Source organism: Echeneis naucrates, chromosome 6 (genome assembly GCF_900963305.1).
Source record: "Echeneis naucrates chromosome 6, fEcheNa1.1, whole genome shotgun sequence".
NCBI lineage: Eukaryota > Metazoa > Chordata > Actinopteri > Carangiformes > Echeneidae > Echeneis > Echeneis naucrates.
The window spans coordinates 14622481-14649058 of NC_042516.1; the positions used below are offsets into that span (position 1 = coordinate 14622481).

Below are 26578 nucleotides of genomic sequence, written 5' to 3' on the forward strand. Positions count from 1 at the left end.
GAAGTTTTTAGATCTCACACCTGAGACACTTTGCCTGAAAAGTCTGCAAAGTTGGAAAATGATCACAGCAGGACAATGAGAATTTACATGACAGTAACAATGGTAATGTTTTGTGGTTTAAGAATTCAAAGCTGCTGTTCAATAGTTGATGGAACATGAGGCTTTTCCTGAGAGATCATAATGTCCAGTCAGTATCATAAAAAATTTGCACAATTATTTAGCAATAACGATATGGTTTTCCAATCAATTCAGCTATTACAACATTTTTTTATTAGTTTTTGCACAACAGAAGCTTATCAAACAACATGTAAATATTTCATTGTAATTGTATAATGATAATAAATTTAACCAGATCAGCAAAACATAGAATCTGATGCAAATAACAAAAATAATTTTAAAAGCTCCCTCAGTTGAAATCTAGATTATCTTTTATTTTTGGTCTGGCTGCATCAGCGTTGTGCGGATGAAAATAACACACCAGTTGTCTGACCTGCTTTTATTTGTGAGACAAAGGTTTTTTGCTCTGCTTTCACCATGGAGGACAGTGGAGTATTTTCCTGGTTCAAAGATAAATCAAACAACAGGGGGAATCGCATTTTATATTTTAATCAGACATTTAAAGCCCTCTGAGATGTTTCTTATAAGTCTCACATTATAAACATATAGTGTCTTCATATGTCTGCTTTGTTGACAGTTATTATCATAATCCATATTCATCCCAGGAGCCCAAAAGATGAACCCTTTTTTTGTGTGTCCCAGTAGCCACCAAACAGGAAAACTAGTTATTATTATTGTCTATTTGTGAACATAAATTTGAATTCACTTACGTCTGCATACCATTGTACCCCAACATACTAAATAAGTGATAATAATTGTGACACTGTATGAAAATTGTAATGCCCCCGCCCCAATATACGCCTCTCCTTTAAAAAAAAAAAACTACCTTACCCACAAATCACCACGATGACGTAGGAACCCTTAGGCTTCAAGATGGTGCTTGAAAGTACTATGGTCTGGTAAGGATTCAGAAATTCGTTTAAATATAGATATGTGGCGCTGGCTTTTTTTTTTTTAAGTAAGCAGTTATTTGATAAACTAAGAGGAAATTCTCTGGTCTCCTTCGTCTTGAACCTTCGTGCAGGTTTTCTTGATTTATTTTGGCTACAAGTGCTCGAGCTATTCCCTGAGTCACCTAGCTTACGTTAGCTAACGTTAGCCAGAAGGAGCCTCCAGCCAACAGCTAGCCGACAGCTCTTTAGTCCGGTTTCAGCCATTTAACTCGTTATCGTGACCAACGCTGATCAGTGTCGTGTAGCTTCCCAACATTTGTGCACCGCAGTTGTGAAATCCAGACTGAGCCTCAAGGACAATGAAAATATGTCGTTGTTAAACGCGCTAGCATTAGCTAGGAAAAAAAAATCTTCTGTCATTGTCAGTACATGCTAATCTGTTTTCCAGTCGGTGTTTACTGTTGTCTTTAACTGAGCAGGGTAACAATCCGTGATAACACGGCACCTGGTTGTTTTTCTGTAGTCATCCGTAATTGTGGGCACAGAAAAATAGAGAATAGAGAAGAAAAATCACCTGTTCTGCATGTGATGATGTGTTCATTATGGCTGCATTTCTAATCCGTATTGTTAAATCATACTTTGTCATGTAGTCCATGAATTAATTGTATTCTCAGATTAGTGTCAGGAAATCATCAGTGACACATTTATATTAATGGTGATCAACCATATCAAATTACAAATGGCTCCTTAAAATTTAAATCAATGAATGATTAACCACAATGCTCGATAGTTTAATTGAGTAATTACTTGTCTAACAAACTGTAAATTCTGCTGATTAACTAATTAATGGGTTAAAAGTGGCAGTCTTATTTCCTGTGTTCATGAAAATATAATAAAAAAATTCTCCTTAACACTGCTGTTTATTTTTCTCAGTGTGGATAACAGTGAATACATGCGAAATGGAGACTTTCTGCCCACCAGGCTGCAGGCTCAGCAGGATGCAGTTAATATTGTTTGTCACTCTAAGACCCGCAGCAACCCTGAAAACAACGTTGGCCTCATCACAATGGCAAAGTAAGATGCAATGTCTTTGAATTCATATAGTGACATATGAAATCTGATACTCTAAAATTGGCGTGTCTTTGTTCAGCAACTGTGAGGTGTTGACCACACTGACCCCAGACACAGGGAGAATACTCTCAAAGTTGCATGCTGTGCAGCCTCGTGGAAACATCAGCTTCTGCACTGGCATCAGGGTGGCGCATGTGAGTCTTTGATTTTCAATAATTGTACGTTGTTTTCTGCCCCTCAATATGAGTATGAGCACAGGACAACCGCTTTGAGATTCAAATGGATTTCACGTTAATAAAACCATACACTTCTCACTTCTCGTTGCAGGAAAAGCATAAAAATAACGCCTAATATTAGTGATGTCTCAGTTCAGTAAAATACCAGTTAGCCATTCACTCACCTAAATGCAGTGCAGCTTTCATTACGACATCAGTATGACATGCCAAAAGGTTTGTGGTGAATAAGATCTTATTCTGGACTCTCAGTTTCGTAGTCTTACATTTTTATTTGATATGTTTCTCTCTGCAGTTGGCATTGAAGCACAGACAGGGCAAAAACCACAAGATGCGCATTATTGCATTTGTTGGTAGCCCAGTGGAAGACAACGAAAAAGAGGTGAGTGATGTTCTGACATCGTTCAGTGCATTTTTAGCTATCATGTTGAAGGAGACATTCAACAATGACACACCACAAAGATTTTTTTTATGCGATTGTTGACAGTAATTATGATAATAAGCAATAAGTCTGTTCTCTGGTCCCTAATGCTAAATGTTGTCTACCTACTGAACCTATTCGATACGATATTTCTCTTTTTCTTGTAGCTGGTCAAAATGGCAAAGCGACTGAAGAAAGAAAAAGTCAATGTGGATGTCATTAACTTTGGAGAGGAGGTATTTATGGGCAGATACACATACTCCAACAAATTCCTGTGTATCTTGTTGTTGTTTTCTGATCCACAATCCCACCCTCACTCCTTGTTTCCTCTACAGGAGATGAACACAGAGAAGCTGACAGCTTTCATTAACACACTGAATGGCAAAGAGGGAGCAGGCTCCCACCTGGTCACAGTGCCTCCAGGTCCCAGTCTGGCTGATGCCCTCCTGTCTTCCCCCATCCTGGCTGGAGAGGGAGGTGCAGTTTTGGGTCTGGGTGCCAGTGACTTTGAATTTGGAGTGGATCCAAGTGCAGACCCAGAGCTGGCCTTGGTAAGAGAGCTGGGTATAATATATAATTGTTAATTGTAGGATGAATAGTTCATAGAGATCACAGTATTTCTTGTGTTTTACCTTTAAAAATACCTGGACTTTTTCATTGATTACCCCTAAAATTTTAGCTTTTCATTATAATATTTTTGTTACAGCATATTGTGTGGTTTCATATGTCCGTTATTTAGAGTAATCTCTGCTGCTTCTTTGGGTTTGGTTTCTATTTCTAGTCATTTTACCAGACAAGTTGAAATAAGAGGAAATGTTTTCCAGGGACAACATGGAAAGAGCCCATGTTAAATAAATTTTTTTATGCTTTTTTTTTTTTACCCATCCCACAACTCTTAGGCACTGAGGGTCTCTATGGAGGAACAGAGACAACGACAGGAAGATGAAGCTCGCAGAGCTGCTGTTGCCTCCGCTGCTGAAGCTGGCATTTCCTCCCCTGCCGCAGATGGTGGGAAAATGTCTAACAACTCGATTCACCCATTTCTTTTCAGTAATTGGGACAGACGGGTTAAAGCTTTCAGCATTAGTGTTCACACAGCATATTTTCCTTTTTGTTTCAGAGTCTGAAGATGCTCTGTTGAAGATGTCTGTTCCACATACAGATTCCTCCACACCTGCTTTACCAGACTTCAGCCGCATGACAGAGGATGAACAGATTGCCTATGCTCTGCAGATGTCTATGCAGGGACCAGGAGGAGGTTAAAAACTGATTTAGTGTTTTCTGGATTCCCAGATATGCATATAGTGTCTTTTATGTAATGAATGCAACAGTACAACATTGAGTAGAATTGTGGCATAACACAATTGTCACTAACTATTTCTAGAATATTTTGGCAGGCCGTACATCACCTATGTGTTCAATGTGTGGGTTTTTTGCAGCGTCATTTAATTCAGGAACATGTAGGCTGGTTCTAAAACTTGGCATGGTTGTCCACAAACCTTATCTGCCTCAAACAACATTTCTGTTCCTTGTTCAATGTAGAGTTTGGGGCTGAGGATATGGACACCGGAGCTGACATGGACTCCAGTGAGGCAAAGGTAAGTGCACATCTTCATTAGTTTGTTATGCTAGTTTGATATCACCAAAAAATGCTTGTTGAATAGATTTTGTTTTTGAATATTATGTGTGTATCTAGGATGAAGAGGATTACGATGTAATGCAGGATCCAGCATTCCTTCAGAGTGTCCTGGAAAATCTTCCAGGAGTCGATCCCAACAATGAGGCTATCCGTAACGCCATGGGCTCCCTGTCCTCCCAGACAGGTTCTAAACCTGATGCCAAGAAGGATGAGGAGAAAAAGAATTAAACATTCAACACCTAACCCTAACCCAGGACCTCAACATATGATTTAAAAAAAATAAAAATAAAAAAAGACCTGATAATTTCATTGCATGTCTTATCCACAGTAACTGTATCACTCTCCTCAATACAGGAAATGTTTTGTTAACTTTTGTTTATGTAGCTCTTTTACTTTTTTCAACTTCAGGTTAACTCTGGTTTCAGTTATTTTGTGTCAAACATATATACTTTCTTTTGAACCTTTTTTGTAATATAAATGCTCAACAAAATGGGCAGATTAAAGCTCTCTAAAGTTAATAATTAAAAAAAAAAAATCTGTCAAGTGTTAACATTTATTTACAGTTAATGACATCTTCCCTGCGCTTATATTTGTTGGATTGTAACTTGCACACTTTTAATGGATCTACACAAATAATCATTCACAACCCACTTTAAAATCTTACCTAATTACAAACAATTTAATATTGTATTTAATATAATGAATGTAAAAATTGAGGACATACACTGCAAAAACTTACTATATCTATACCTAAATGACCAGTTTTCCTGTTACCTATGAGAAAATGTGTTTTTTAAGGTTACAACTTTTAGTCAGGCAAGATTAGATGATTTTCATCTTGGCCTACTTATCTTGCAGAACACACTGATTAATTTCAACACATTTATGTGTTTGAGATTAAATAAAAACATTTAATGTGGGCAGAGTTAAAAGGCAAGAAATAAATGATTTTAAAACACGTCAATTTTACTAGATTAAGTACATGCTAAAGAAATAAAGTACGTGTAAATAGGAAATCACTGTAAAAAGTACAGTAAAATTTGATTTATTTCTTTATTTTTATTTTAAGTACAGTTCGGGGCTATAACCATTTGATTCACTGATTTTGGTAAACACTAACTTGGACATCCTGGAGGACCTCATGAAGTCCCTGTCGCACTGAGATGACGGAAAACTTCTGCGTAAGAGAGGCAAGTCAGGAACCAGCCGTAAACTAGCAGGTAACTCAATTTGAATACAAGCTAGAGTTATTGATTCACTTACAAAAACGTGGCACGTAGAAAACATAATGTATCGGAGTCACATTAGCAGAGTGTTTGACTGAGAAAGTGATAGTTTTTAACTTGCTGATCAAAGTTGGCTGGCTGTCGTTAGCGAGGCCAGCTAGCAGGTGAATGCTAAATTGTAGCTAGCTGTTAGCTCCCACTTGTTGAAGTGTGACAGTTGAGTTGGTAAACGACCGCTTTGTAAATTTGTCTTTGCTTCTTTACACATGTTTGTTATTCGCTGACCAAGTTAAGGAAAGAGCAACAATGCATTGCATATTTTTTTTCCTTGAGCTTTAGTCAAAATTATCGGAGTCTCCTTTGAGAACAGCTCTTCTGCTTTTCAGACATTCAAGTTAAAACTCAGCTCTGTAAATATGTCGTGAATGTCACAGCAGTTATGATAATGACATTTATTTTTTCCCCTCGATAGGTTTTGAGCTTTGTGCTGGCAATGGGGGACATGAAGACCCCAGATTTTGATGATTTGCTGGCAGCCTTTGATATTCCTGACATTGATGCTAAAGAGGCAATCCAGTCAAGTCCAGAGGAGGAGCAGGATGAAGTGGGGACTGTCATAGGTGGCAGAGAGAGCGGACCTCAGTCATGCTTTCCCTGCTCACCAACCTCACACAGTGACCGACCTGCAGTCAGCGTTATTGTGAAGAATACAGTGCGGTCTGAGTCTTTTGAAGAGGAGGAGAAGTTTGTCAAGCATAAAACAGACAGTCTTTTAAGCAGTGACTTAGCCTCTCAGGTTCAGGATAAGTTGGGTGACGTCAGCTCTCATCTTGATCCCAAATTGCCTGCTGATACTGCGGTGGAGGCCCTCGTGGCCAACGGCTTTGAGGGGACTGTCTCCACAGACCATGTGGCATGCAGTACAGAGCCATGGTCCTTGCACTGTCCAGTGTCCAGGTCCATGATAAATGATAAAGAAAATGATAAAATTGCTGGGGTTGGATCCAACCAGACTGACGTCATGGCTACTTTGAAACCCATGCTTTTTTCTCAGTCTCCAGCCAGTGCTGCTCCCAACTCCTTAACCACTCCCTCTTTGCTCTCTGTCAGCCCTCACCTCTCTCCACAAACTCCTCAAAAAGAAGACACTTGTCTTGTTGGTAATTCTACATCCTCCTCTTTGACACAACATAGGAGTGTCACAGTGGGAGCTAAGCATGTTGCGCAGCCAGAAGATGAAGACTCAGAACCGGACTTGGGAAGTCCACTGGTTATCCAAGAGAGCCCAGAATCTCTCATGTCCTCCCCTCCCAAATTTAAACTATGTTCTCAGCTGCTTGGGTCTCCTGAAAAATCACCTTGTGATGTTACTCATCCTCCTCATATTTCCTTTTCTCTGGCATCTGCAAAGCCTAAGCCCCTTCTTGAGGATGAGCAACAACCTGCAGCCCTGAGTTCTCCCTCTACAGCTCCTCAGCTGCTGAGCTCAGCGAGCAGCCTGCCATCGGTCAACACAGGCTCTGCATCCTTCCAAGAGGAGAAATACCCAGAGCATGTGATTGATGAGAGGGACTCACCTGAGAGCCCACCACCCAGTGAGACAGGCCTTTTGGTACCCAACAGAGGCAGCAGCCCTGAATTCTCCAAAACACCGGGTCTTGCAGAGACCCACAAAGACTTCTGTCACCAAGAGGAGCTCATGGAAAGTGAGGCCAGCAGAGAAGAGAGGGCAGGTGACACTGAAGAGTTGGATGAAAAGATAATTGGAGATGGGGACATGTTAAATAAGGAGAGCAATGGTGCTGGCACATCACCTGTGGTGCAGGCAAATGTATCTGGTGGTGTAGCAGAGACAGATTCATCTCCATTACGTCCCCTCAAAGTTAAAATTAAAATGTCTACAGGGAGCATCACAAGAACTGTGACTGGGTTGGTACCTAAAAGAAGTGCAAGATGCACTTCCAGGTCAGCTGATAATTCAAAACCTTTAGTAGAACGTGACAACGCAAAATCCAAGAAGGAGCATACGGAGCAATCTCAGCTGCCTGCAGTATTTATACCCCAGGATGCTTGTGCTGTAACACCAGAAGGTCCCAGTACAGTTAAACCGAAAGCCACAGTCAGTGCCAAAGCTAAAGTTTCCCCCACTGCTGTCAGCATCACAAAAACTGCAGCTCTGCCCTCCGTCTCCTCCCCCAGAGTCAATACAGGTGGGCTCAACCAGCGTGGCCTCAACAATGGCACCCTTCCCACACCTTCACCTCTGTTCCCTCAAAGTGGCAGCAGACCAGCGTCGATTGTGAACAGCACTGGAGCGATCATCTCCAAGAGTCAGACTAACCTTGTAGAAGCTTTCAACAAAATCCTAAACAACAAGAACCTGCTGCCGAGCTATAAACCAGACCTGAGTGTACCTCTACCTGCAGAGTGGGGTATTCCTCTGCCTACACAGGTGAACTACCATTGTGTATCAAACTCTATTGATGACCGATATTGGTTTCAGTTGTTGTTATTGTTGTTATTATTATTATTATTATTATTAGTATTTCCAATTGCTCATGATTTACAAATGTAATATCATAACTAAAATAATATTTTGGGGTTATTTACTGATTGTCAAACAAAACAATGATGTGAAAAAAAACTCAATTCTATACAGGGTTACCGATGTCTGGAGTGTGGCGATGCCTTTGCGCTGGAGCAGAGCTTGGTGCGACACTATGATCGGCGGTCGCTGAAGATAGAGGTGACGTGTAATCACTGCGCCAAGCGCTTGGCCTTCTTCAACAAGTGTAGCCTACTTTTGCATGCCAGGGAGCACAAGGAGAAAGGACTGATCATGCAGTGTTCACACCTAGTCATGAAACCTGTTCCTGTGGAGCAGATGATTGGCCAACAGGAACCCAAGGCTATTGGTTAGTGAGATTTTTTTTTTTCTCTCTCTGATTCCTGTTTTGATCATTCTCCATTGTATGGTCGTCCTTACAGGCTAATATTTACTCTTACTTTTCTGTCACCCTTTTCAGCACCATCATTGTCCTCTTCAGCTTTGGTCACTCCACACACATCATCCAATACACATCAAGCAGTACCTAACAAGAAAGCAGAAGTGCAGTACTGCAGTAATAAATGTCCCGAGTGTCTGGTTCAGTTTAGCAGCAAAGAAGAGGTGGCTGAGCACTTTCAAGAGCTGAAGCAGACCCATGCAACCGTAAGTTTGCTCTTTTAGAAGAGTATTTTTATTTATTTTTATTGCTATATTAAAAATGAGCTCTAATGAAATTAATTTCTTTGCTCCGTACCTTTTTATCTCTGCTGTCCTTCAGCCATGCAAGGACTGCTCTCCACCCATGCTCCTCCCCAACAGCTGCAGTGCAGCAGCACATCAACGCATCCACCAAAACCTTCCACCACATGTTTGCCCAGACTGTGGTGGCACAGCCAAGCAGGCGCAGTTTCAAACACATCTGGATGAGACCTGTTTGCACTTTTCCCGCCGAATTGGATACAGGTGCGACATCTCCCCACACTGTAGTTTGATTAAAATGTACAACTCGGTTCAGTTTGTGAAATACATGCATCTTTCCTTTATCTGTTCTTTCACACTACCTAGCCATTACATTATGACCACCTACAGGTGAAGTGAATGACAGTTGTTTGTGACATAGCATTCAGTGGAATATATTTAAGAGCAAGTTAACATTTTGTCCACAAAGTTGATGTGTAGGAATTAGGAAATGAGGGCTAGAGTAAGGACGTGAAGGAATTTGGCACGTCTGATGGCTACATGACTGGGTCAGATCAGCTCCAGCTCTTTTTGGATGTTACTTGCTTCTTGTGGTCGGTATCGACCAAAAGTTATCCAGGAATGAAAACTCAAAATCAACACTCCTCTATATTTTTTCTCTGCAGATGTTCCAGCTGTCTGGTGGTGTTTGGAGGACTGAACTCGGTGAAATCCCACATCCAACAGGCGCACTGTGATATATTCCACAAATGCCCCAACTGTCCCATGGCTTTCAAATCCGCTCCCAGCGTCCAGAACCACATCGAAGCCCAACATCCGACAGTCACTGATGGACAAACAATGTATACACACAAACACATGCAGTCTTAAATCTGTCTTTCACATAAAATTCCTATGATTATTTGACCCAGTTTTTATTTCTTTACAGGTTGATCTATAAATGTGTAATGTGTGACACAGTTTTTACCCACAAGCCCCTGCTCTACGCCCATTTTGAAACTCATCTAACTAATCAAAAGGTGCATGTGTTTAAATGCCCTGAGTGCACCAAGCTGTTTTCTCAGAGGAATTCCCTGCTGGATCATTTCAAGGTACAGTTATTGTTCTTAATTTGGGCTCTAGAGGTAAATAAAAGATTAGACAAATAAAGTCCTAAAGTTTACATTTTTTTACTTTGTTCCTTCTGTTCCTCAGACCCACAAGACTCCCACGTTAAAACGAGAGTTGCCTTCAGCTTCGGCTGCTTCCTCTCGTCCACGGCCATCAGTGAAGTTAGAGAGCTCAGACGGGGAGGAGTGGATGGATAAAGACAAGGAACAGAAAGTGAAGCCAGAGAAGACTAAGACCCCCTCAGGGTGGAAGTGTGCTCCTTGCCATGCACGCTACACAGACCGGGAAGCCTACATCACACATATGGCTGAGCAGCATAGCAAGGTAACTTGACTGAATGAATTTTGTCTTCACACACATAAATTAATGATGCATTGGTAGACACGCATTTGCTTCTGTTGTGTAGATCCTGAAAAAGTTTCCATGTAACAAATGTGAAAGTTCATTCACCACAACTTCCAGTCTGCGACGTCACATCCGAGACAAACACAAAGTCATGAATCGAAGCTTTCGCTGCCAGTGAGTATCACATACTGAATGAAACCGTTGTTTCAAAAAGCAGTTGACAGCTTACAATATAAAGCTCACTGAAGTAAAACTCCTGGAACTAGTGCTAATATGTCTGGCTTATTAAAAATGTTCCTTATATCTTTCATTGGAAGGATCAGACTTGCCCCGAGACAATGTGTAAATACCAAAAGACATGATTCCTTTACCACATAATTAATTCTACCAGAAGTGAGCTAGAAGTTGACATTGTGTTTATTTGTGAACGTGTTTATGTAGGTTCTGTACTGAGAGTAAGAAAACGTTCAGCAGCAGAGCGATGTTAGAAAGGCATGTTCAGTTGAGACACAGGATGGAAACTGCCAACCAGGATGCACTTACGGTGAGTCTTTCTTGTGTTAATTAATTTATTTTTTTATGGGAAAAACCAGACAAGAGCAGATTTTTCCAAGGCTGTGATTACCAGAAATGATGTTGATTTCCTCGGGTCACAGGGAGAAGAAGAGGAGGCAGATTGTTCCTCAGAACAAGACAGTGGTTTAGGGGCTCGTAGAGGCCGGAGAGGGGCTGTTAAGATGGAGCAAGATGACGACTCCACAGGCGGGATGAGTCCTGTGAAGAAAGTGCGGTCGTCCCCCAATGCACCAGCTCCATACCTGCTTCCTGATTCTGGGTTTCGCTGTGCCCCCTGTGGCTTCACTGCAGACGATCAGACGTCATTCCTGGAGCACATCAGCCAGCACAGACGAGGAGGGGCAGAGGGTGATGGTCTGCAGTGTCTACAGTGTGGCGCCTGCTTCACATCCAACTCCTCCTTATCACGCCATCGCTTCATCACTCACAAGGTGAGAGATGCCTTCTCTGACAACCAGCAAGCCCTCAGCATCATGCCAACACTGTCCCCTGGTAATAAAAGGAATCACGATGAAAAGAGTTGTCCTTCACCAGCATCACCCTCCTCTCAAACCTACATAGCTCAGGGGAAGGACGAGGAGGGCACGTTGGCTTGTAAGGTGTGCGGAAAACAATTTGAAAAGACAACAGATCTGAACACACACTTCAGAACTCATGGTATGGCTTTTATCAACGCACGGAACGCAGGAAAAACAGCCTAAGGTAGCAGATACAAGGTCCGCAGCATCATTTGCAAGTGCCTTTTTAAAGACTTGGTTAGTACATGCACTAATGTAACCAAAGATTGCTTGAACAGATCTTGTTATATGAGTAGATTGTAAAACAATCATAAGTGATTCTCCTCATTGTTGATCAACCCTAACTTTTAATGTTCAGGATTTAATGCTGTTTGTGTGTTCAGTAATGATTCTAATGAGATTAGACCTCCTCCCTGGTCAGTGGACAGCTAGATAGACTACTTCACTGCTTCACTTCGCATGATTACTGCCAGCAGAGAACTGTGGATGTTAGAAACAAATCCTAATGTGATAGCTGTTTCAGTGAATGTTGATAGACCGATAGAATGTCAGTTTTCAAGCCAACCCAGGTTTCGTTCTGAATCTTTATCTTTTTTTCAGTGTTGATAACTTAGTGCATTTCTTTCTTGAGTTTTAAACTCTTCGGACCTGTTAAGGGAACCTTTTTTTTTTTTTTTCATAAATGTAAGACCAAATTTTGGCAAGCGTCCATAGTAGGGAGTCACCAGTAATGTTCTACAGGTGAAATCCAAATCTTGTTGCTCACATGGAGGCTTTACTCCTCTGAAAGGGGCTGAAACTGTCACTAGACAGAATTTAAATAGTTTATTATGCTGTCTCACATATTTGTTCTTGACAAAGTCATGAATGTCATATGTTATCTCACTTTCTATCAAGTCTGAAAACCTTTGGTCAATTGGCATTTTCCAGAGCATGCAACAACAATATAGACTGAATCTCAAATTAAAAGACAGCCACTCACTTTCATATGTTTGAGATATGTAACACAAATAATCAAATTACCTCTTTATCTAACACAAAGTTCCTATTTTGTATAATAAAGACAGTAATTTTGGAAGATATCAACTTATTGAGACAGACTGAAATTTTTTACTAATTTCAGCTGAACTTTGAAACATATTTTTGCATAAAGACTGTACTCACTAAAATCATCTCCTCACTGCCTGTATAGATTTTAGAAGTAATTACAGTCACAAATAAACGTACAGTACGTCTGTATTGTTTTTGATACAAAAATATCAGATTCTTGCTAATTGTTAGCTGTTATTTTAAGTTCGAGGTTTGTGGATGTTTCTTTATACATCTGACTGAAATGAATGTGGACCAATAACTTTGTGGAAGACAGAAACTGAATCTAAAAACTTTCACAGCGAATTTGGAAAATGGTCAGCAACAATCCCAAATGTACACACTTGTAACAACTTTTAAAGCCTTTAAAAATACTGTTTAATGGCTTTTTAAATGAAATGTACTGTATTTGTACTGTATCCATGAGCAAGAGGGGGAGTTCTGTACTGTGGCTCCTAGGTATGGAGCATATTTTTTTCTAAAGCTTGCTTTATGGAATTACTGTAAGAAAAAAAAAAAAAAAAAAAAATCTGCATGTATTAGATTTTTTTCTGTTTCTTATACTTTGCTAAGATCAAAAGGAAATGATCATGCTTTGGCAAGGCTGAAAGGATTTAAGTTGTGGTAAAGAAGCAGGATGTAGTAAATGTCCCAGCTTTGCTCAGCACAAATCAGATTGTGTCATCAGGCATCCACAGATCCATCACAAATGGATCTGTGGTCTGAAAGGATAAATGTGTGTTGAAAATTCACAAGAGATACTGTATTATGTTGTGGGTACATCCATTTTGAGTGCTGTGGTTTGATTAAATTGTTTTGTTTTGTGGCACCTTTTAACTATGTGTCATGTTTTCCAGGCTTTTACTTTGCTGCAAGTACCAGCAACCTTTGTGCTTTTGTGTTTATTTTAGGCTTTAACACACACAGCCCTTAGCCCTTATTAACCAAGTGTTCCTAAAAAAATTTAAAATGGCACATTGTCCTTGTCTCCAACTCCCATTTCAACAGGAACAGAAGTATATTGATTCCTCTTTATTGATCTAAATAATTTTTAATCTGATTTTTCACATCAGCATTAGCTAGAAGAACACTGAGAGAGCTGACATCGAACATACAGCAGACTTCAGACAAAGCCGATACATGTAAGGGTGTTGTGTAATCCTGTTGACCAACAAACAAACAAACCAACATGGTGGGAAACAAAACATCCTCGGCAAAGGTCAATATTCAGCGTCTGTGATCTCCGAGTACAGATGGACTAACATTAAATATTACTTTTCATTCTATTAAAATAAGCTCTATATCTATATGTGCAGACAATTTTTAAAAGTGTTATTGACATTTAAAGAATTCTTAGAAATCCTCATTTCATCAAGTTGCTTACATAAATGTCACAATCTATAGGAAGTCCCTCTCAAGTAGAAACAAGGTAACCCTGAAAAATTACAGTGTCACTGTAACTCTACGATTATATGATAGTAATGTGTAATATCAGGAACAGGAGCTCCAGCAGGTTCTGCACTTGGATTTGCTGGCTTGTCTTCACAGCAGCAGGAACCCCGTGAGGAGAAACAGAAGAGGTTTGATGAAAGCTGACATCCCCTCGACGTGCATCGTTGGCGCTCCTGCAAGACAGTGACACCAAGACTGAAGGTGAATATTTTATGGCAAACTTTAGAAATCACAGCTGTGAATAAGGGAGTCTGAACATTTGAGTTTCTCTGCTCTTTTCAAGCAGGTGGGGAAAAAAGTGATACGCAATAGTGTACCAGCCAGGAGAGCATTCAGCAGGATGTCGTTATTCCACTGCCATCAAAAAGGATCAAGTTACAGATGTTTGCAGATATGCACAGATAAACTCTCTAACGCCACCTCCATGTGAAATCAGTGAGGAGAGCGCCACGAAAGATCCAGCCAGTGTGATAGGTAGCATCACTGTCAGACAGTAGCTAAAAAACCTATTTGTTTGTTTTTTCGACTTTAATTTGAAATCAAGTTTTTGTTGACTTTAATTCGGCAGCTATAACACTGTATAATACATTTCTTATTACGGAAACAGTGAATTTTCAGGAAGGTGTCCTCTTACTTGACATGTCTTTGTCTGATGTTTCCTCACGAGGCTCCATCTCAGACCCCACCAGAGCATGATCCAGAGCGGCCCGTTGCCTGTTTCCAAGAGCTGCTTTCTGTTCAGTGGTTACCATGGCAGCGTTGTCAGGGCCGAGAGCCTGGAGCTGAGCAACAGAAAGTGCCTGGAGGGAAAAACAGCAGGTGGAGGTGAAGTACTCAGACCTTAAATAATATGACTCCCAACAAATGTCATTCTTACCATGGATGTGTATATAGTTTATGTATTCACTGGTATTTAATTAGTGAATGCAGTTTAGTGGTATTCTGTTAGTGTGGCTGTCAACTAGTTTAACATGTTGCTGCAAAAATAAAAAAAAAACTCTCATTTTGTATTGTAATAACATTTGAACTATTTAAAAAAATGTTTTTCAGATGAGTGTCTGTACTTTGAGACATGCAGTTGGTAATTGTTGCATATTTAATGGAAATACAACTGGAAGTGTTAAATCCAAATTCCATAAATTTCCACCACTGGATTTGTCTCTGCTGAAAGGGGAAGATGGAAGGAAACAAAAAGCTTTGAGAAAGTTACTTACAGCAAAGTTGGCTGGTGGTATGAGCGGGATTGAGCTGCTGCTGACAACACTAAAGAGGGGCGGGTCCAAAGAAGCCAGCTCGCTGGCATCCAGCCCAGCTGAAGGACACAGAAACAGGAGGTCAGCATGTGTGAGACCACACTGAGCAAAGGTACAGAAGGAAAGGCAAAACCTATTACAGCGGAGTTTCTTCCACTGATCTCACCAATAATGTTGCCTAAGTAAGACACTTCGGCTTCAGTCCATTTGCTTGGATCTCCAAAAACTGAAACAGCAAGACATTTCAACTCCCTTGTAACTTTAAAGGAGCACTGAACATCATCCAGTAAGCCCACAGCGTCCCTGTGAGACAGACACATATAATCTCATTCAAGACCTGATGTTAAAATGCCTGCTTTTTGTTTTGAACATAACAAACAGAGTGACAAATAAAACCACAAGAGTGAATTCTGTATTTTATGCAAACCTGAAGGCGCCCTTGTTGAGCTCTTTGATCTCTCTGGCGTTGAGGCCACAGATGAACCGGTTCAGTTCTACCAAATCTGTAGCTTCCAGCTGCTGTGCTGTCAGATTGTTATATTTCACAACAGCCTTCCACACTGGCTCCATCTATTGGGACATGTCATCCTGATTAGCACACATCAGTACAGTTGGTATCATAGTCAGAAACCCATGAAGCTCTTTCTGTTTTTCACCTGAGAGTCGTTCCAACCACAGTGGGCCATTATTTCCACAGAGTCCAGAGTAATGGGGAGCCTCACCAGGTCTTCGTCAGGGAAGCCTTGAAATATACATTTCATCTGCATCACCTTGTTTTCATTCATCTGTGACACCGGGCCAAAGGCCTGTCCAATCATAAAATAAAACAAGAATAAGAATTCAAACTAGAAAATTCCTTGGCAGAAATTTTGAGAGTGACTCGGGGGGCTGCTGCCGGGACGGGAATGTCGACTTGGCAGATGTACAGATATACTGAACTGCGTATAACTGTGTGCGAGAACGCATGCGTCAGACCGGTCAGACAAGATAAGACGCAAAGCTTCTTTGACAAAACCCAAGTCCTGAGTTCAGTTGTTTTCGATTCAACTGTTGGACAGATATTACTATGATCTGTTTGAATGAGAGCATACGCAGACAGACATACGTCTTTAGACACACAACTATTTAAATAGAGACATTTATTTCACACATACTCCCTGTGACACTATTGTAAAAACTGACAAATGCTGTCTATCTGTTGTGTGTCAGCTGTGTTTCTGTTTGTCTCATTGCATTCCTGTGTGCGTGTGCATATTTTCCCCTGTGTGTGTGTCTGTATATGTGTGTGAGTACGTCTGTATGTTTGTCGCTGTGTATTGCTGTAAATATATAGTGCGTCTGTATATCAGTCTATGTGTGGGTGGTGCAGTGTAACACAAATGTCAGTCGTCACAGTTGATCAGCTGCTCTCATTTCAGATGGATTTGTCTGTCGGAGAAGAAATCCTTCAAACTGATGGTCATAGTCAGTGTTCATCACTGTGTGTTTGTGTGTCTGCATGTGTTTCTGTGTGTGTGTCAGCCGTTTGTGTGCCTCTTTGGGTTTGTCTGTGTGTGTCTGTGTATGTGTTTCTGTATGTATAATTGTTCCTATGAATAGAGCAGTATATGACTGCCTTTCTGTTTATTTGTGTGTATGTCTGTATTTGTGTTTCTGTATGTATGTATGTATGTATGTGCCTATGTATAGGGCTGTCTGTCTGTGTGTGTCTGTCTGTCTGTCTGTCTGTCTGTCTGTCTGTATATCAGTCTCTGTGTCTGTATATCAGTCTGTGTGTGTCTGTGTGTCTGTATATCGGTCTGTGTGTGTCTGTGTGTCTGTATATCAGTCTGTGTGTGTCTGTATATCGGTCTGTGTGTGTCTGTGTGTCTGTACATCGGTCTGTGTGTGTCTGTGTGTCTGTCTGTGTGTGTCTGTATATCGGTCTGTGTGTGTCTGTGTGTCTGTATATCAGTCTGTGTGTGTCTGTATATCGGTCTGTGTGTGTCTGCGCTTGGATTGCATCATCCTTCTCAGAAAGCTCATTAGAAAACATGTTCATTTCTCTCGGCGAGCTTCTCACTCTGAGGCAATTTGTGACAAAACGGTAACGCCTATCTGAAAACGGAGCAGTGGCTGAGCGCCACAACAAGTGTCTGAAGCTGTGTGTGTATTTCGGTGTTTCTAGGATGTAAAATGTGGACACGGGAGCGATTTAAAAACATGAAAATCTGAACTCCTCTCCTTTCTGCCAGAGAAAAATACATGTGGATTAATAGCAGAGACGAGGGGTGGGCATGTCCTTTAGAGGGGCACAGTTCAAATTTGGTTTGTCTGACAGTTAAAATAAACACATTTTTCAAGAGAGGACAAGAATCTCTACTACTTTGGAGAAAATGACGCGTGTACCTTAAACTATTTACAAATAATTTTTTCGATAATCTTCAGCTCACCAACACTCTAACTGAAGATTCCTCCACTCTAAGCCACCAACGTGCCGTCCAATACACACACATGGGAAACTGCCATCTTCAGCAGAAATGAGGTGAGACGAGCATCACACTTGAACAATCGCTGATCGAAAAGTATAAAACATATCAGAAAGATGAAAACACGGCTTGAAAGACAACAAATTTTCCTCCGCCCAGAGTCACTAACAAGTGCGGCTTTTCACAGAGGTGGCTGCGCTCATGAAACAATTGTGATGAGCATAAAATGTAGGATTTTTAAAAATTTCACGATGAGATTTGAACCTGGATTTGGAGACACACTACTCATCAGAATACTGTGTGCTTAGTGGAAAGTGACCTTTTAAACAGTGTCTGGTTCACTGAGTTACCTCGTATATATATTCCGTTTGCAGCTCCTAGTTCTCAAGTGAAAAAGCTGCAACTGTTGAAAATTTGAATGAGAAATTGCTGTCATTTACCTGAACTGCTTTTTTCCTGAGCACCGCCAGTTGATCAGCACTGTAGTCAGGGATGGCACCAAGTATTTCAACTGTAGCAAGGAAAGTCTCCTTTGATATCAGGTTCAGTTGTGCAGGGGTCCAGTAGACATTGTCCATTTTCAGTTCTTCAATCAAGTCCACCGTGGGCGTTTTGGTGCTGTTAGCATCTGCACTGCTCACTGAAGAAAACAGGAGGAAAGGAAGACAGAGAATGAATTATAGATATACACCATCAACAACAGCACACATAAGATGTCTCTCCCTCACCCTCTCGCTTTCTACGTGCAATGTCTGGTGAGTTGGTGATGAGATAGAAGATTTTCTTTCTCAGGGCATTTGAGACGCGGTGCAGGCGGGACTTCAGAAAGCAGAGAACATCTTTCATCCAAGGCTGATGGAGACAGATAGGAGAATGAACATAACGATACCATGAAAAATACACAGTAAGCTTCTGTGATGCTAAAAAAAAAAAAAAAAAAAAGTTCCAAAGCAGCTGTCCAGGTGACACGTGAAGAGAAAAGATGGGTACCTTGTTGGGTAGAGCAGATGTGGCATTATCATCCAAAAGGAGAGTAGCACCCAGTGCTTCCATAGTCTCAGCAGACCAGTCAGATGGATCCCTTCATACAAACAAACATAAAAAGAAAAACAAGCCATGTGACTCTCTCTCTCTCCACCTTTCTCTAGTAACTCAGCATACAAAGGGAAAATATTCCACCCATAAGTCTCCCGGATCAGCTCAATAATATCCTCCCTGTGGCTCTGAGGAATCTGTTTGCAGGAAGCCATGACCCGGAGGGTGGAGTTGATGACATCAGGCGCCATGAGGCGCAGTTGGGTGGCTGACAGTTGACACATGACCTGTTCAAGCCTGGGCACATCCTCCTCGGTAAGTTTGGATAAATCTTCTTCCTGCAAATGTACAGTAACACCTACCAGTGGAGCTCATATACAGTCAACCAATGCTCACTAAACACTAAATGTATAATGCTCTTTTTTTATACTTTGGCAAGGCAGTAAAGAAACTTCTGGGTGAGCGTGGGGCGGGATGGGGCACGAAGAGGGAGCGAGCTCAGGTTTGCTGCGCCCATCTTCTGGAGGAAGGTGGGACACACAGAGTCAGGCAAATCCTTGATCTTAGAAGGCCTGAGATAGTTGGATGGATAAGCAGAGTGTGGGGTCATTTTATTGTTGAGGACATGAGAGGACAGTGAAATTAGACAGAGACGAGGGAAACAGTTCCTTACGGTAGGTAAAGTAGTAAGGGGGTAGGAATCTCATCCAGCTCCTCCAATGTGATTGTTTTGTAATAGTCAGCTCTCTGTTTCTCCAAGGTAGCAAAAAGCTTTCGGGCAGCACATCCTGCCTGGAAATATAATACAGTCATAGGAACATAAATAATATTATATCTTCTACGCATGTTTTATGAACAGATATTTGTGTGTGTGCTTGTAAAGGCCACTGTATGCATGAGAAGATGTACATACCTGCACTTTGGAGACCCACTGTGGCGTCATGGTCATGGCCTCAGCCATGTCCTGCATGTCACTGTCAGCAACTTTGTCAATCATCTGACAGGTTATTCCCTGGACAACTGAATGCAGCCTCCTGTTTCAGACAACCATAACATCAGTGTCAAAACGTAAAGCAATGGTGGAAGCACACAGAGAGTTAAAAAAAAAAAAAAAAAAATCATGCAGATGAAAGAAACAACTTACAATATACATAAGCCTGCAGTGGCCTCTAATTTGGTGAGGCTCGTCACATTCTGAAGAGACTCAGTTTTCATTCCCAACACGTTGTTAAAAGCCCTAAAAATTCTTTCCTTCTTTTCTGTGATGTGGTCTTGCACAACAATAATTCCATATAATTTCAATTTCAATAAGATGTTTCAGAGAATTAAGGATCTTAGCTGCGTATTTATTTTTAATTGCTTTAAAGACTCACCTATACTGGAGTTGCTTGAGGTCTTCCATTTTTTTTGCCAAGTATGCCGCCTAAAGAAAAGGCCACAAAGATAGAAATATTGCTAATTACTGTCCCTGCAATTCAGATTGATTTACAGTGATTGCATCAATATTAGGAATCACTAACATCAAGGCAGTAATTCTTTATAATTTAGAGCAAGTTGAAAACATTTAAGCCATTGAAATGGTTTTTCGGCGGAGGGGAGGTATTCAGCGGGTGCTACCTGTGGCCGGCTCCAGATCTTATCCTCCACTTGGTCCAAAGAGGTGATGTTAGCTTCCTTCAGGCTGCTTAGAGAAATGCTCCGAAGTAAAGGGCCAGACAACTTCAGGACAAGCTCTGAGGGATCCACATCCTCACGCAGCTACAGAGAAGCATTTCATTGTTTAAAAGGTTTAAATGTATTTAAATTATAATAGTAATTGCTCCTTATATGACATAAAATCCAGCCATTTCTTTTACACTCGCTTTTTTCTCAAAAGGCAGCAGTCATGATTTTTTTTATTCAGTATTATTATATTCTCTACTTCTCCTTGCTCACCCCCTGCAACATGGCCTTCAGCTGCCCCTTCCTCATCCTCTTGGAGATGTTCTGCAGAACCTCTCTGTCCTTCAGGATCATCCTCGCTTTGACATGTTTGAGCACACAACTTGGCAGGCCTTCTGCAATTGACTGAAGGGCCCTCAGCTCCTCACCTGATATCTCCTTACACTAAAAAAAGAAGACTGAGGTGAGTGTCAAATGAATGAGAACGAGATGACGTGGGAAACATGCTGCCGAACCCGCAGGCTTACCTTCCTATCACCCAGCTGTTTTTTGATCAGAACACGTATCTGGCTCGGCCTCCACTGCACATCGGGTCCCAGATTTTTGAGAACGTCTCTGAGATCATTGCCAGAGACCTCAGAAAGTTGTTCAGGAGACAGTAAAGTGACACTTCTGCCCAGCTCACGTAACGCTTGAGCATTACTGGAATTGGATATCACATTCTTGACAAGAAACTTCTTCAGCTTGAGTGCAGGTAGCAAACAGGACAAAGACACAAGACAAGATATATGATGAAATTTAAATTTGGGAATTCTGAAAATTTCTTTGTTTGGTTTGTGCAGCAAGTCGGAGATACCTGTCTGATTCCGGGGTTGTCGCAATTTTCAAGCTGACTTAGTAGTTTCTTGCTGAGGTTAGGAGTCACTTCTGGAGCATCATAATAATAACAAGCCAGTGTGCCAAGCCTGAAGATATTAGAATGAGTCAGTGGTGTAATGATGTTTTCATTCTGTTATTAGTAAATGTAGGACTGATAAGTTTAAGATAAAAACAGACTTTTTCCTCCCAGTAAAATCCAAAGATGGAGCTACTCAACAATAGAACAGAGATGGGACACAGGACACAATGAGACACCACTGAGACAAGAAGTATGTTTCACTTCTCCTCTTCTGTTTTGTCTCGGAGTGTAAACTAACCTTGTTTTGATTTTAACTGTTTTAATGCAATAATTTACATCCACCCATGCATGGTTACACACTTGTCAACATGCTTTGCAAACTCCTTTGTCCTGTTGAAACACTCCTCAACTCTTTGAAGGAACTTCTTGCCCAGGCTGGGATTCATCCTGGTCGTCCCACTAAAGGTGGATCTTAACTGAGCTGAGTGGAAAAATTCACACAGCTGGAGGAGAAACAAACCAACAGAGCACCAATTTATGACTATTGTCTTTGGCTCCCAGTTGTTTTCTTTGCTGACCCCCCCCCCACCCACACACCTTTTCTTTGGAAGAAGAGTCAACATCATCTGGTGCTAGATGGGAAAGGTAAGGCCCCATCATGCTCATCGCCTCCAAATTGAGCCATTTCAGTGAAGGTTTGCAGCGCTCCAGCACTACAGAAGAATAGATTATTTTGTTGCTTTCATTTTGCTTTGAATTATTTGTTTTAGAGAAGCTTCCTTTTGCTCATATGGCTCATACTGTTTTTCCTAATTCTTTTTTTTCTCTCTTGTCCTCATCTAGTTTCCTTAATTTTCCACTGCTTTGTTTATTTTTTTCATTTTCTCTGCAGTCTTGTTTTGTCTCTTCTTATATGGAAGGAATACAGAACTTTTTTTTCCCCTTTTCTCCTACTTGTCCTGCCTCTCATTTCAAGCTTTTCTGCCCTGTTTTCTTTCTATTCTTTTTTCTTTTCATTTAACAAAGGCATTGGTATTTATCAGAACTTTTCATAAAGAGCTAAATGTGAATATATCAGAATACGTGACTGGAATTCATTGCTGAAACTGAAACATTGCAAAAACTCATTTCATACTTGATCTGGAGTCACTTGGGGGCATCATTGTGCAGTTGAAGTAATTCTGTGTGATATGCTCTTTAGCCCATTGGACAACCTGAGTCCTTTGACTGTCAGACAGAGGATCATACACCTCCTGCAGCATCTTCATCCTGCAACAACGGCAGTTTTACAACTCCTACAAAAAATACTGAGAGATTGTAGCAATATGCTAAGCACATAAAAGTACGCTCACAGCTTCTTCATGTTTTGTCCCCCTGCTTTTCTTGGAAGATTTATTCTTGAAGGAGGCGTGTCCTCAAGTGCGGGTTTGGCAGCCCACAGTAGATTGTCATAGTCGTCTGAGTCCATGTTGTCTTCAGTTTGTGTGGTCAAAGTTTTCCAGGAGAAAGGGGCAAGAAATGCTTTCATATAACATGCAGATCCTTCCTGTGAAGAGGTGGAGGAAGAGATTTTGGTTAAACAAGGAGAGAGGAACATTCATTCATTAACAGATTATGGTTGTTTGTTGTTAAAATCTTTTATTAATGTATACTGACGGAAGAGTTCTTCATTTGCTTGATCATTCGTACAAGAAAGGTGCAGTTCCACATCTGATCCTTCGGGAAAAAAGGGGGAAAGTGAAAACGGATGCTTGCAGTCAGGTTCAACATTTAAACGAATACAAATAAAAGAGCATGCAAAATATGCACATAATGTTTGGCTCTGTCAGGTTACAATTACTCAGAGTAACACACTAAAAAATCAATTACATGTGGCAGTCATGTTTTTTTTAAATGTAGGACAGTGTGTGTGTGTGTGTATATACATATTTATACCATTTTTTCATGCATGAGGACTTGGCTGATCTTTGGACCTTTGGTAGTGGCTGAATTCAGGACATCGAGAAAGATTGGAAGGATGCTGTCTGATTCAGTGTTCCTATTCTCACCAGGCAAGCCACTGAGAGGAGTGTTGGACATAAGCAAGAGCTGGTGAGTAAAGTTGGTTTTTAAAATCCTTTCTTGTGTGTTACTTCTTTAACCATGACATAACTTAAACCAAAACATCTTTTCAACAGCACTTTGTTTCACGGACTTGGTTAGGCAAATTTATTTGTATAACACATTATCATATGTGTCTGGGTTCGATTTGTGTGGAGTTTGCATATTCTCCTTTTGCCTTTGTGGGTTCCCTCCAGGTTCTCCAACTACCTCCAAAGACATGCACAACTCTAAATTGCAGAGGTCATTCATTGTGCTTAATGGGAATAAAAGAAGTCGGTGCCTTCTTAAATTGAAATTGAATAATATACTTTCTATTCATAGTCATCGTCGCATTCTTCACAGTACCGATACAGTCATGAAAATGGAGCTGACCGCTTTGCTCAGGGATTTTCAATGTTTGCTCCTATTCCACATTTTCGCAAAGGAAATTAGTGTCTTTATCAAAAAGTGGCTAAAACATTTGTACAAGCCTGAAAAGACAACTGAACACACAACAGATGCACATGCAAAATTACCTGCCATTGAAAACAGTGGTCAGCAGCTCCTGCTCAGGAACCTGGTATGCTGCAACATAACAACTCTACATTTTTATATGCTGCATAAACACATCAGGACAGGTTTTTAGGGCTGACATTCAATGCCTCAGAAATCACAGTACAGAGGGCATTCGTAATGCATGCTGACATCCACACCCTAAGGGCCGGTATTACTGTAGGTTTTGCGCAACAAATTAACTGTATAGAGTTCAAAATGCTTCCGAACACCAAGCAAGCACTCTTACATTTCTTCTTACCTTTTTTCTTGCACTTCATCATCTAAAAGAGACAAGCAGATACATCATGTTCAGACATATGTGATTATACATTTGATTATTTAAAGTCATTGCATGAGTTTAGAAGATTTTGTATACTCTGTTTTCTCTGTACATATCTACAGGGAAAATTTCTCAGTATGTTTCAGACCACTAAATCTGTCTGTCAGGGTCAAAGAGGCCAGTTGGAAGTAGAAACTGACAGGGTGGGGGTATGGTGTGGAGTCAAGGCATAAAATTATTCTGACAAAATGTAAATAAGCACCTTTTAACTTTATGTTTCCTTTAACTTGACCAAAAAAAAAAAAAGTATAAAACAGATTTAAACTAACCACATCTCATCAGGACATTGTGACATTGTATAGTCAGTTCTCCACAGAGGACCCTCTCACATCCAGATAAAATCTCAAACACTGCTCCTCCTGAATTTACTGGTCATCATATTGTGACAGCAGGACAACATTATGATGACCAAGAAATTGTGATGCTGACCATTATCTGCTTTCTCATTCTATTTTTTTGTAGCAACCCATTTTGGAAAACCTCGCTGGAACAGTGATACTGCGCACAAAATGTAGGCAGAGGAGACAATGGGAAAAGAAACAAACACAATATGCACTGGAAAATGGTGGAATTACTTTCTCTTACTGGTGATTTTTACCCACATCAGAGATACAATTTTTCACATCTTTCAGACCAGCCAGAGACCGGTATAAGTTACCAGTATAATTACTTCTAAATAATACAACTAGGTTGTTTGCTGCATCACTTTAATAAAGAATTAATAAAAAAATAAAAAAATAAATAAATAAATTAAATTTTCATCTTTTGCTAAGCTCAGTGATGCTTATAAATACAGTGATTGAAAAGTGTAATGAACTCTGTTGTCCTTAACACAAAGAAGACTGCGAGACAAAATCTGCCAGCAGCAAATGACATACCAGTTTTTTGGTCATTTCCTTGACATCACGTTCGTCAGTCATCGTGTATGGAGGCTTAGCTGTAAAGGGGAGACAAATTAAACATAAATAACATGCATGCAGTTTGCTGGTTAAAAGTGAACATTATTCATGTGATGGCATTGCTGCTCACCCAAGGCTGCAAAGACCACAATCAGCAGGAAGAAAAATGTTCCTCCTCTTGGAGCCATGGCAAAGAGAAGTGTCTGTCTGTTTGTTGACCATGATGGCATAATGTGTGCATCAGTATCAGTACATATTAAATATCACATCAAGAAAAATCGCTGTCGATTTTCAGGTTTTGCCTTTTTAAATTATATTTCTTTGTGGATTTTACTCTCCACGCCTTAAGAACTAAAAGTATGTAAGGATTTTGTTATGAGGTTCCCAGTTGTCATGGAACCTCTCCGTGCGAACCACCTCCAGTTTTCTCATATACATCCTCCTCTGAGGATTTATAATCACCCCTTCATAGTTACCATCCCTGTTAACCATCCTGTGGGAGACTTTGTGGACTTGAAGGAATCATGCTGAGAAAAACAGGTTTGGTTATGTGTATTATGCACTGCAGAATAACATTGTCAACATCTTATTCGTTTTTTCCATCTCTTCAACATGCACAGCTTTAATTTCTTTATTACCCGTTAAATATTCACAAATATTTACAATATTATTTTATGCTTTGCCTTCATTACCTTTTTTTAAAAGGTCAATCAATTTGAACTTCTGATTTAAATGTGCCCAATGATTATCAAATGTCAAGTAAAAAGTAAAAAGTAAACAAATAAAATATGAGGAAATTAAACTTCTTTTATAAACTCATACATTTCTATGCATAATTATAGAATTTCTGGTTAGATAAATCATAATTTCTTATTCCAGGGAGAATAAACATTAAATTATAAATATCCAATAAGGCCATCACAACACACATATCTACGTGTTAATATTTTTAGTTGCATCAAACTGCACCAAACTGCACACAAGACTGAAACAGAACAAAACAAAGAACTTAATGATTTATGTATTAATCAGTTTTTACTCACAGAATCTGTTGGATCCAAGGTGGACACCAAAAACAGCTCAGTTCCAACCCTTTGGCCCGTGAACAGACACCAACTGAGGGAGTTCCTCCTCTGCCTTCTTCTCACATCTGAGAGAGCTGAGTGGTTACCTGTCCGACCTGACTCTGTCTGAAGCTTAGTAATGAGACAATACACTCTGTTTCTGTGTGTGTGTGTGTGTGTGAGAGAGAGAGAGAGAGGGACCTGGTTTCCTGAAGTCATAAAATCTGAAAAACACATTAATATCACTTACTATCCCAAGTAAAAAAAAAAAAAAAAAGTTGTTTTAGATCACTGATTCTCAAACCTTTTTTGATCATTCCCCACCTTGGACAAAAGGGGAATTTTCCATCCCCATCAGCCCCCATCACAACAACAAAATGCTAAT

General features: G+C 40.4%; 3 protein-coding genes across 4 annotated transcripts; 2 read left to right on the top strand and 1 right to left on the bottom strand.

Annotated features, from left to right (window-relative positions):
* The first annotated feature begins 932 nt into the window (after positions 1-932).
* LOC115044433 (26S proteasome non-ATPase regulatory subunit 4-like) lies at positions 933-4914 on the top strand. 2 transcript variants are annotated; one of them, XM_029503415.1, is made up of 10 exons: positions 933-1016; positions 1944-2084; positions 2161-2275; positions 2610-2696; positions 2903-2971; positions 3071-3286; positions 3635-3750; positions 3854-3993; positions 4278-4333; positions 4432-4914. In XM_029503415.1, exons 1-10 carry the CDS (start codon positions 991-993, stop codon positions 4600-4602), a joined length of 1137 nt encoding a protein of 378 aa, XP_029359275.1. In that variant the 5' UTR covers positions 933-990; the 3' UTR covers positions 4603-4914. The 2 variants fall into 2 exon arrangements, with proteins under 2 accessions (XP_029359275.1, XP_029359274.1); XM_029503414.1 differs by having other exon boundaries at positions 3635-3743; positions 3856-3993.
* A 627-nt stretch (positions 4915-5541) lies between these two features.
* On the top strand, positions 5542-13319 carry znf687a (zinc finger protein 687a). Its single transcript, XM_029503401.1, has 11 exons — positions 5542-5594; positions 6073-8052; positions 8260-8515; positions 8627-8811; positions 8927-9111; positions 9513-9689; positions 9776-9938; positions 10042-10281; positions 10364-10476; positions 10744-10846; positions 10959-13319. The coding sequence occupies exons 2-11, from the start codon at positions 6094-6096 to the stop codon at positions 11577-11579; spliced, it is 4002 nt and encodes a 1333-aa protein (XP_029359261.1). The 5' UTR covers positions 5542-5594; positions 6073-6093; the 3' UTR covers positions 11580-13319.
* Positions 13320-13517: 198 nt separating this feature from the next.
* Positions 13518-26259, bottom strand: otoa (otoancorin). Its single transcript, XM_029503406.1, has 29 exons — positions 26173-26259; positions 25260-25336; positions 25109-25167; positions 24150-24171; positions 23872-23920; positions 23189-23312; positions 22910-22969; positions 22606-22799; positions 22389-22522; positions 21851-21966; positions 21614-21756; positions 21212-21320; positions 20883-21098; positions 20629-20799; positions 20311-20451; positions 20067-20116; positions 19607-19727; positions 19367-19485; positions 19124-19265; positions 18838-19031; positions 18649-18739; positions 18387-18510; positions 18099-18298; positions 15847-15996; positions 15618-15760; positions 15357-15493; positions 15152-15249; positions 14572-14737; positions 13518-14110 (listed from the first exon to the last, which is right to left on the bottom strand). The coding sequence occupies exons 2-29, from the start codon at positions 25315-25317 to the stop codon at positions 14028-14030; spliced, it is 3414 nt and encodes a 1137-aa protein (XP_029359266.1). The 5' UTR covers positions 25318-25336; positions 26173-26259; the 3' UTR covers positions 13518-14027.
* Between the last annotated feature and the right edge of the window lie 319 nt (positions 26260-26578).